The sequence below is a fragment of the Anas acuta genome, chromosome 5 (genome assembly GCF_963932015.1).
Source record: "Anas acuta chromosome 5, bAnaAcu1.1, whole genome shotgun sequence".
Lineage (NCBI taxonomy): Eukaryota > Metazoa > Chordata > Aves > Anseriformes > Anatidae > Anas > Anas acuta.
In genome coordinates, this window is record NC_088983.1 from 46704597 (window position 1) to 46716057 (window position 11461).

The following is an 11461-nucleotide window of genomic DNA, read 5'->3' on the forward strand; positions in this document are numbered from 1 at the left end:
GGAGGGGAGGGGCACTTTGCCATAGCTTAGTTGTCTATGCAAAAAAGTCACCTGTGTTTTAGTCTTGCTGTAGATTAACGCCGAAGTATCTTGTCTTCCCTAGTCTACTCCTTCTCCATCTGCGGATCTGCTGGGTCTGGGTGCAGCCCCTCTCACCAATTCAGCTCCCCCACCTTCCTCTAGTGGTAGCCTCCTGGTGGATGTATTTTCAGATTCAGCTTCTGCTGTTGCACCTCTTGCTCCTGGTTCTGACGACAACTTTGCGAGGTAATTATGTCACCCTGCAAGGTATCTGAGAAAGCATTTGTCTGCTGAAACAGGACTAGAGACAAGAAATCAAACAATAACTTCTGGTTTTGTTCCAGTTTATTGAATGCATTCCTGGGTGGTAGTTGTGCAGCAAGAGAGGTATTCCTGAACTTTGTGCTGGATATGCTACCTTTAATGAATACCTCTGCTCATGGAAAATTAGTCTGTAGTTATGAGCCTGAGAATATTAGCCACGCAGTCTTGCCTAGTTTTCATGCTGGTTTTTACTTCTTTGTTAAACTAAGCTGCTTCTGCATCTCAATTATTTATCTTGAATTTGGGGGATGTCTGGCCTGACATGAATATGTTTAGACTTGTCCTGTTTCCATAAAGTGTTCTTGCATCTATATACTTAACGGAAAACTGATACTGGAACAATGAGTTGGTTTATATCTAGAGATACTGGTTCTCAGAATTTCAAGATATAATGAAATTGTTCTGCTACTGTCTGACAAACAGGTGTAAAAAGAAAAACAAAACAAGCTTTTCTTTTTTAAGGGGATTTGTTACAAGTATCTTCCTAATTATATTGCTAACTGTATTGTCAAGTGCAGTAATTATTAATCCCTTTGAAATTAATAGCCACTGTGGCTACACTTAAGTGTTATTTGGCTAAAATGTTGAAAATAATGTAAGATCACAGTATATCTTTAAAAATATGTAATTCTTTGGCCAAGGTACATGATACTACTGTCAAAGACCAAATTTAGAATGATGTGATGACAAATTTGCAAGGTATCTTAATATAAAAGATATAATCAGTGAAACTAATCTACCTGAACCATTGAGAGTTTTAACAAAATTTAATACTAGGCAATATGCTGTTGCAGGTTTGCAGTGATTTAAGACTTGATCCTGTATTTCTCTTGAAAGTTGATAAGTGATTTCATAATACTATACAATACCAAGACTGTAAGAAACAACACAAGTTTGTTGGAGCTTTTTCTAAAAAGTTGCCTGAAAAGAGTTTTCTCTTTCTGCTGAAGAAAGCATAGCATTGCTCAACCCCTTGGTCTGTCTGTCTGTAGGTGATGAAACACTTCTCTAATTCTATTGAGAAGTTGTCTTTCATAGTTTCCTTCCACTTTTTAATGCTGTCATCACTCTTGCTTCTAATCTGTCACTTGGGTAAGCCATTCTCTGTGTGCCCGTATATTCTTGCCTACATTTTAAATACTTGTGAGTATTGTAACTGGTATACTTGTTAACTGATTGTGCAGTTGTAGTTAGAAATGCCACTAATTTGATGAGGTGTCTGCTTCAAAGTGCACATCACAGTAGCTAATATACATCTACATTTATGGTTTTGAACTAAAACTTTTCTACTGTCACAATTAACCACCCAAAAGGGTTTGGTTAAGACGTATAAACTTAAGCTACTGAACACCTTCAGCCACCTCTTGCCTTCAGGAGGAATCCCTGGTTCCTAACAATCAGGGATGGGTGGGCTGGGGGATAGAAGAGGGAGGGGGGGGGGAATCACTGCCTAAAACCTTTCTAGGTGTAATGAGCTAGGGCAGCTAATTATTTTTTCATGCATTAAACTCAGCAGTGCCGTTTTTGAGGAAGGAGGTAAAAGAAGTAACTAAGCACTAAGCTGTCTTTACTAACTCCTGCTGTCTCTGTCGCTACCACCTTTCTTCCTTTGTGCTGCCTGAACTAGCCCTGACCTGGCTTCATCTGAGGTAGTTTCTGAGGAACCAGCTGATACTGTGCATGATGCTGATGAGCTTTTTCACAAGTAAGCAATAATAAAACCTTGCAAGGCTGGGCAACTTCCAGAATATAGTTACAAAGCAAAACTATAGTATACATTGAGTTAATACCAGCAAAAGCAGACAAACATACTGTCAGACTTGTGACTAGAACACGTCTGTAGATACTGTGCATTTTATGAGATGCTTGTGAAAACACAGCTTAGAGCTGGCTTTTATGAGTCAGTGCTATCACCAAGTGCTCTAAAATAAGGCAATGACAGTTGTATATTAAGCTTTGCAACTATTCACAAAAAAAGGAAAAAAGGGTAAACTATTAAAAGTATCGATATTTGGAAGTATGTTTTAAGTGCCTTGAATGAAAAAGGCCAATGTTTGCTGACCACCTCTTCTACTTTAAGTGAAGGGTGACAGACAGAAGGACTGAAATCACTACAGAATGTGCTTCTCTCAAAATGACTGAAAAAAATACAGCTCCCAAGTCAACATGTACGTGATACAGAACTGATAAAAACAAGGGAACTCTTTTTTTCTTTCAGGTTGAAACAGTCAAAGCTTCCAACTTTTGAATTCTGCGCCAGCCTATTGAATTTCAGAAGTTGTCAAGAATATGAATAAGAAAAATCCTAGTCTGTTGCCTGGTCCTTAATAGTGTGTGTGTGTGTGTGTGTAGCATATTGTGGCTTCCTTTGTAGTTTCTCAGGCATCCTATCAGATAGAAATTCCAGTTATTTTAGTGTCCTGCAAGTGGTGATTTAGGTTGTAAAATGGATTTGTCTCTTTTTAACTGCAGTTTTCTGCAAAAGCCTCTCTCGCAGACTGATGCCCTCTAGGTTAACAACAATCTTCATCCACTCTGTAAACCCTGAATTTTGTGGTTCTGAATTTTGTTTAGTGTGTCTTAATTTAAAACACATTTGCCCTCTCTTCCTCTAGGTTTGTGTGTAAAAATAACGGAGTCTTATTTGAAAATCAGTTGCTACAAATTGGATTGAAATCTGAATTTCGACAGAACCTGGGTAAGCTTTCAGAAACAGTGGCTGTCTGCATTATTAACCCCAAAATCAGCACGAGGTTGAGGATAGGGCTTAGTTTTAGAGTGCTGAAGAGGGGAATGTAATTTCAGGCCTAACCTGTCTTTCTAAACCTTGCTGTTTGTGTGTCCCTGGCATCTGTGAGTTCTTTTCTTAAACCTTTCAGTTGTTTTGGTATCTGAGATGAAATGGGAGCCTAAATGGTTCCAAGTTCCACTTCTTACTGCATAGTTCTAAGGCCCATACAGCCAGAGTTTTATAAAGGGACCATTCTCCAGATTTTTTTGTATCCTATGGTAGAGCTTATGGTAATACTATGAAGCACAATATTTTTTAGACATTTTTCTCCTAATACATTAATGTACAAGACAGTGAAAGTATCTAATGAGGAGCTTGGAATCGAGCACTGTCCAGAAATAGGATTGCTTGCTTCACCCCTTCTGCATTACTTTTGGTACTGCAGTAATCTTTTTTACAGAGATGGTAGCATTTTCCAGCAACTGGAAGACTTGATACAGGCAGTTAAATAATTAGTGGGACACAGAGGTCTCTTGGTTTGTTTTAACGTGTTATTTTATTTTGAGCTGTGAATATCTTGGCAAGATAAAGCACGTAAATTTTGCTTGATTTTAAAAGTTGCTTCAAAGCAGTGTAGAAAAACAATGTATTAGATACTTGAAGCACAATAGTCCAGTATGATCACATGCGGTGTGCCTAAAACTTCTGCTTTCTTTTGTTTCTAGGACGTATGTTCATATTCTATGGTAATAAGACATCAACACAGTTCTTGAATTTTACTCCAACAGTAATCTGCTCAGATGACCTTCAGCCAAATATCCTTAAATGCAGTACCAATTGCCTGTTCTTTGGGGTTTGTGTTTTATGCTACACATAAGTGTAATAAAACTTGCTGGATCAGGACTTCATGTCCTCAAACATGAAGTAGGAACTTGCTGATATCTTTCTAAACTTCTTATAGAAAGAACAAATCTTGAGCAGTGATGGAAGAATCTCCTTAAAGTTCTGCTTACAGAAACACCTTTTACACTTGAAATAAGGGGATGTTATTCTGAATAAATATGTAATGTAACTTGGTAGCTTTCTCCATTGTCATGAGGTAGTTGAGATATAGACATGGTATTCTTCAAGTGCTGCATTAGCAGATGACTTCTGACTTGAGCTGTAGGTAGAAGAATGCATGTACTCAAAGATGACAGTGCTTTAAAATAAGCTTTTCCTTTACAGTTTTTCCCTTTAATGCTTTATATTGCAAAATTAAGATTTCTGGGATAGTATGTAATCTAATGTGTTTGACTCAGCATCACTGTAATGTTCAAATCAAAATAAGCTAATCTGGTGTCTTTTATTGTAGACTGCATGCTCTCAAATGTTTTTGGGAACACCTTTAGCACAATTTCTGTAACTGAGAATTGTGGGAGCTATTGCTTCCGGGCAGGTCAATATGAAAAGAAACAATTTAGCTTTAAAAGACCTGGGCTTTGAATTTTCAGTAGAATACAGAGAATCAACAGACACAGCGTTAATTCTTCCTACAGTTTACCAGTAATACTCGCTTCTTTCAAATTTTTTTGTAAGTTATCAGTTCACTGACGATTTTCCTTAGCCGCTTCTCATGCCTGAATCTTCAGACAAAGCCTGTTGACCCCACAGTGGATGGAGGTGCACAGGTTCAACAGGTTGTGAACATTGAATGTGTGTCAGACTTCATGGAAGCTCCAATCCTGAACATTCAATTCAGGTAAAAACGAAGTAGTTCAATGCTATTGAATTAATTAAATGAAAGATTTTTTGTTGTTGTTTTGTTGTTTGGACCTCTGACTAAAGTGTAGAATACAGAGTCTCAAGATCCAAAGCTATCTTGGGTAGATGATTTACCTGAAAATTTGACCTAACAAAGTTTTGAGCTACCGGAGGAGGGTGCAAACCCACTTGTAACAATATAGTTGAAGGAAAAAATATCATAAAGAAGCAACTACTGGTTTAAAAAAAAAAAAAAAAGTCTCCATGTTTGCTATCTCTGCTATGCATATAAAACAATCATCTTGGCATTTGTTCAAGACATCTTGATGGGGAATATATACAGTAACTTTCTGGCAACTAAGAACATTTCTGCAAAAAAAAAAGAAAGTTGGATAAGAAATGTATGTAGTGAAAATTAGAATCTTGTTATATCAACTCAGCATCAACCTTTGAGAAGGAATCATTTAAAATCTTGGTTTCTGTCCTCCATTCTGTTTTTAAAGTCTAAGCTGTTTTTATTGGTGTTTTTACAGGAGAATCTTTTCAGTCCCTTGATGGGGTACTATCTAGAAGGATAGCAACCTATGTTGAAATATATTCTTACTAGAAATTCCTTCAACTTGCCTTCACGTGCCGTTTAAGCAGAACAAATAAAATAAATCTGTCAGTGGATTAAAACTGCATCTTAGAAATAACATCATCTGCAGTTCTTGGATTTTAATCATCAGACAACTGCAACTCAGAGTTCATTCTCAATTGCTTGGTTTATTTAGGCTGTGAAACTGCTGGCACTTTGTACTACACATACCATGTTCTGTCTGTTCTGTATGCAGGTATGGGGGAACATTCCAAAATCTTTCAGTAAAATTACCCATCACGCTGAATAAATTTTTTCAGCCAACAGAGATGTCTTCTCAAGACTTTTTCCAGCGTTGGAAGCAACTGAGCAAGTAAGGCTGTGTCTGTATTTGGGCTTGAGGCTTTTGTGGTGGGCCAAGAAAAAGCAAAACCAGTGTACTGTGAATATAGCTGATACAGTGCCCCACTTCTTGCTTAGTCCTGAGAATTATAAACTTCTATAAAAATAACTTTCCTAAGTTGCTATTATTATTTAGTTGCTATTGAACGATACTGTATGTATTACACGTTATATGAGGTATTCATCTTTCCTTGTCTTGCAGTCCTAAACAAGAAGTACAGAATATCTTTAAAGCAAAACACCCAATGGATGCAGAGATCACAAAAGCAAAGGTTGGTGGTGGTACAGTATTTCTAACCTTGTAGCGTAAGGATAGTGGTATAAGCAAGCTCTGTTCCTTTCAGTTGATAGAGCTATCAGATCATCCTGTTAAAGCATAAGTCTGTGTGTAACAGACCTTTGGCAGGGCTGGGTTGGAAGGATTGTTCCTCAGTATGGCTTGAACTAATTGTAGATTTTAACAGCAGTTGGAAATTTTGTTTTATTTATTTATAAATATGATTATTTATGAAAATGTGGAGTCTACTTAAAACTGAATTAGAAGAAACTTAAAGCCTTAATTTATTCTAGGGTTACTAGTGAGAGAAGAAAACAGAATAGCACTAAGACTTCTTGTAGAGCTGTCTGCCTTAGGCAAAGCAGAAGTGACTGCTGCAAGGCAGGAATGGCTTTATCAAAAAGAGGGGAGTTTTATGTTTAATCTAACTAATTTCTCAGCAGTTTGCCAGAAGAACATATTCAGGGGCAACTCAGTATCAGGCATCACTCTTTCTCACTCAAAATTTCTGTTGTATTGTATATTGATATTGAAAAGCGCATTAATGTCTTGAACACTTCAAATTAGTCTACTGGTTGTTTTGCTAATGAGTGGTGGCTGTGCTTGGGTAGACTCGTTGTTGTCCTGCTTTCCTGACATTTAAATCTTTTGGGTCTCTTTCATAGATAATTGGCTTTGGATCGGCCCTACTTGAGGAGGTTGATCCCAATCCTGCTAACTTTGTTGGTGCTGGTATCATACATACAAAAACTACTCAGATTGGATGCTTGCTGCGCCTTGAACCCAATCTCCAGGCACAGGTATCTGTTTCTGTATCTACAGCTTAAATACAAGTTCTTGTCTGCACTAAATAAATAAATAAATAAATAAAAAGTATATATCTGAAATTCCTTAAGGTTATTTAGTAAGAAGTGTATTTTGTAATTGCTAATTGTGATTGTAGGCTCTAATAAGAAATGAAATTGCAACAGCTGATTCTGGCATATTTTTGTAAGCTGTTGCTTCAGAGAAATTCTTTTCCATGTGCATATCACTCTGTTATTCCAGACTCTGTGGATTCTCATCTTCCCTTGAAGGCTGGGAATACTTAATGTTTTCATTTTTTTGCACCTTGGATAAGAATAACTCTAATTCCCTTTGCCAATTAAAAATAATAAAAGAATAATGTAGCTAAAAAGTAAAATGTACACGAATGAACACAAAATTGTTAAATCAGAGGAATAATATTTTCAGAAGTATTTGGATAGAGATTTTATCAAAAGATAATTGAGGGCCAAAAGTAAGTTTTGGGTAGTAAGTCCCCTTTTTTCTGAGCAAGTGGACGTGAAGAGTTTTTAGACTTTTCCACAACGCTTATTCCTCGTAAAGGAAAAAATGTTGTACATCATGTTGTCAGTAAAGCTTAAAATCATTAGAATAATGGTAACTTTCCCAATGAGGGTTTGAAGACTTGCTCCATCCTATGCTTTGAAAGAGCTAAATTGCTCAGTGACTGCCTGTTTCTGAATGTTTTAACTTGGTCTTTTTCTTACCAACTCTAACAAAAGAAGTGAATAGTAACTGGTTAACTTTCACTAGTTGTTTAATACCAAACGATATTTAAAAAAATATTTTGTGTTCTTTTTCAGATGTATAGGCTCACACTACGAACAAGTAAAGAAGCTGTATCTCAGAGATTATGTGAATTGCTGTCAGAACAGTTTTAATACTAACCATGACAGTTTTGTTTTTCCATTTATATCATTGTCATCATACTTGCAAATAAATGTCTTGTACATCACTGTCTGAGTACTGCAATGTTAACAAATACCAGCTCCCTGCCTTAATAGGACTTGCCCCTTGTTTGAAATTGTGATTAGAAAATGTACAGTACAGGGAAGTGACTTTTTACATAAAAAGTGGCTTTTAGTATGTTACACAAAGGGTGGAAGGGTTGTCTTTGTGCTCCTTTTATTGCAGAGGTTCAACTTTTAAACTTGTTAAAGGGAAGTTGATTTTGATAGGGTGACCAAGGGTTTCAACTGGAAAAGATTAGTAACGTTTCTCTCTTACTGCCTTTAGCAGGTACTCCCTCTGCTCTGAGCTGAAAGAAACCAGTGTAATGCTGCTCGGTAGGGTTAATGCCAGTTATACATGTAGAGTTAAAAACCTTGTAATGTTAAACATTGCCACAAGTTTTGTACTGGATGGGAAGGGCAGATTCCAAGGTGTTTGATTTAAGTGGACATTTATGTTGAATGTCGCCAATCTGTGTTGTATTTGAAAAATTATACAGGTCCAGAGTCTTAAAGTATTAATCTTATAATCCTTTATGTCTTACTGTTTTCTGATCTTTGGAAAGTGGATTGAACACAAAAGCTATTCTTAATCCCGCTTATCTCAAATAATGAGGTGAGCTTCCCTGATAGGTAGTGAATGAGTACATGCTTGTTGGGTCAAACCGAAGTTAAATATTCTGTTCTGTTTTTTCTGCTACCCATCAGATTTAGCAAGCAGCAGTCCCAATGATGTGATATAACTAACTGCAGAGAGTAAGGGTTCTCATCAGTGTGGTGTTGTATAAAAGGAAAACAGGGAAGAAACGTGCCCTTTAAGGCTAAGGCATGCACTTTGCTAGACAGAAATCTAATTTTAAACTTTTTTTTTCCCCAGTGTATAATAATGTTAAATCTTGAGGGGCTGAATAACTGCTATCTGTAGTTTTCTGTCTGTCAGTGGTGGTAAAAATATCCAACGTGGTGTAAAGAGCTATGTTGAGACTGAGCTAGAAAAGCTGAAAATGTTCAGCTTACATAGTGGTTTTTACAACCAAAACCTCTGTAGCTTGTTCCAGATCATCAAACTCTGCAGCCTCTCTGCACAACTCAGTGGGTGGAATTTTGGCTCACATTCTTGAAGCTTTGAGATGCACCAGAGGCTGCCAAAACGAGCAGGTGAGGTTGTGCAGTTAGAAACTGCAGGCAGTTGTCAGTGAGGCAGTACTACAGGTCAGGATGAACCAAAAGGTCAGCTGCTGCTGACGTGAGAAGTGAACCTCGGATTAAGATTCCCCTAAGGTTGTTTGAAGGAAGCCCGGGACTGTTGTCTCAGCACATACAGCCAAGTCTGCCCTTGAAATAAAAGCTTCAAGTGATAGTGGTCGTGATGACAGTGAGAATCGTGCCCTGCTGCCCAGTGCAAAGGAGGGGACAGGATTCTCCTTGGTTGAGTGTGCCTTGCTTTCCTTCAGTGCTTTGAGTTGAAGATGGAACTAGGTGATTACAGTTCGGTGCAGTGGAAGGCTAATGGTTGTGCTTGAGTACCAGTGAAAAATGAGAGGAACAAAGGTTTGGGTGTGGTGTGTGATTTTGTTGCTTTGTTTTGCTTTTTTCCAGAAATGGTTGGTAATTTATGGATGTTATGTCTGAAAACTTGTCTATTGACCTGGTCTTTCTGAAAAAAGTTCTTTTAAACAATTGGCCCTCTTGTGGCCTCCCACGCAGCTAATCGCAACTCTCTGATCACAAATATTGTCTTTGAAAAATCTTCATACATGTTTCCTACACTCAAGTTGGGTAGTTGGCAGAGTACTACTGGAGTACCTACATTCTGTCCTTTGGAGGCTGTATGATCTTTACTAATCCCATGATCTTAACCATGTTGGCTACTGTGTTAAAAATCTGATGTGCTGAACTAAAGGGAGTCTTAGCAGAGACAGGGAGTAGCTTTTTTCATTTTTTTCCAAATCCTGTTGTACATCTGTTCCTCTGAGTATGTTCTGTGCCCTCATTAAAGGACATCTTGAGACACACTGTACTATATTAGTTCACTTAGCTTTGGTTCCAGCTGTGCTAAATAAAAATGTGCATTAAAAATATGCGTAGGAGGGGGGTAAGGGAAAGCATCTTTTCAGTGGTGACTGTATTAAGCTTATGACTGTTCACGTTTTGTATTAGATGTCAGCTCAGTGAAGCCATGAGCAGAACAGTGAACAAATTAAGGATAAATACTTGATTTTTTTTTTTTTGTGAATGATGGTTAACTTACCAAAGTGATGTATCCTCTCAAGCAGACAAAGTAATTTCTGCAGTAAACAGTGTTATTGTTTTCAAGTACAGTATTTTCAGGCATTGACATGTGAAAATAACTGAATAGCAAAACAGGTAGCATTTGTTCATTCTTGACCTACACTCCTGTATGTAACATTTATGGTGATTGTCTTATTTGTATAAAACAAAGTTCTGTCAAATTAAGTGGAGAATTTTCATATAGAAGACTATATATTAGACTATATTCATCAGAAGAACATATTAAGATTAAATAAATGATTAGAACAGTAATCAGACTGTCCTTTTTTGTCTGGGGAAATGGGAGCATAAAGAATACTTGCCCAGAATGGTTGTTTCGTTCTGAATATAATGTTATGGACCAACAATCGATGTAGGATGGTTAATTCTTTCCTACAAATGACTGACTACAGGGTTGTGTTTGGTTCAGTCTTACCTGACCTGCAGATCTCTGGTTCCCCACTGAGTTTGGGTTTCTGTATGGATTATTTTTGTCACATGTTATAAATATTCTGCTGTAAAAACTTGATGTAAAACCTGTCTTCCTCTATGTTTGTATGTTTAACAGCTGACCATATCACTATTAACAGTACATGCTACCGTAAACTGGTGTAACTCCTCAGAATAATAACTTGAAACCTATGTTCACAGCTGCTTTTTGGATTTCAGCTTGTTTCAAAACAGTGGTTCTTTCCTTGTTTCCATTCGTTGCAGGGTACAAATACCAATGTATGTGGCATCTCACACACGGCTTTCCATGTTACTCTATTTGAACGATGGGGTAAGCCAGAAGCCGCAAAAGCACACGCCCCTATCACACCGAGGCAGGACATGTAAAAGGTTGATGTTGCTGTAAAAGAAGAGAGTACCTGAACAGCTAAATAGCTTCACTCGAACTTTGCATGTATGATTCAGGTTCTTCTTACTTCTCTAAAACTTACTTTAAAATAAACAAAAAAAAAAAAGCCCCTGGGCATTACGAACTTCTGTGCAACTTTTTCTCAAATGAATTGCAGATGGGTGATAGTAAAAAATACTAAAGAAATACTCACTACTAGCAGCAAGTAGAAGTTGCTTGGGTGAGCAACTGCCTCTTGTTTGAGCATCATGGTCTGGTAAGTACTCTTTGATACTTAAACTTCTGCCAGAGAATTGCCCTGCAAATTTCCTCTTTGTCCAAAAGCCCCTAGAAACATCTGTTAATTACATCTTCAGAAATGCATTAAGGGTGCAGGGAGAAGCCTTCTCCCAGTAAGGCTGAGTCACACGGACCTTGCTGTCTGCCAGCAGCTGTGTACGAACAAGCACAAACACTGTGCCCACTTCCAAAGGAAAGGCAG

The 11461-nt window shown here is 37.6% G+C and overlaps 1 protein-coding gene across 4 annotated transcripts in view; it reads left to right on the forward strand.

The window, feature by feature from the left end:
* The window catches only part of AP2A2 (adaptor related protein complex 2 subunit alpha 2), a 48558-nt gene extending 38164 nt beyond the window's left edge, over positions 1-10394 (forward strand). For 2 of the 4 annotated variants that reach the window (XM_068684526.1, XM_068684525.1), the window contains exons 15-23: positions 104-267; positions 1973-2050; positions 2961-3043; positions 3802-3891; positions 4694-4817; positions 5653-5769; positions 6001-6070; positions 6741-6875; positions 7704-10394. In XM_068684526.1, the coding sequence (XP_068540627.1) occupies positions 104-267; positions 1973-2050; positions 2961-3043; positions 3802-3891; positions 4694-4817; positions 5653-5769; positions 6001-6070; positions 6741-6875; positions 7704-7781 (939 nt within the window). In that variant the 3' untranslated portion in view covers positions 7782-10394. The remainder of the gene's footprint in view (positions 1-103; positions 268-1972; positions 2051-2960; positions 3044-3801; positions 3892-4693; positions 4818-5652; positions 5770-6000; positions 6071-6740; positions 6876-7703) is intronic. The other 2 variants (XM_068684529.1, XM_068684527.1) reach the window with 1 other exon arrangement.
* The last annotated feature ends 1067 nt before the right edge of the window (positions 10395-11461 follow it).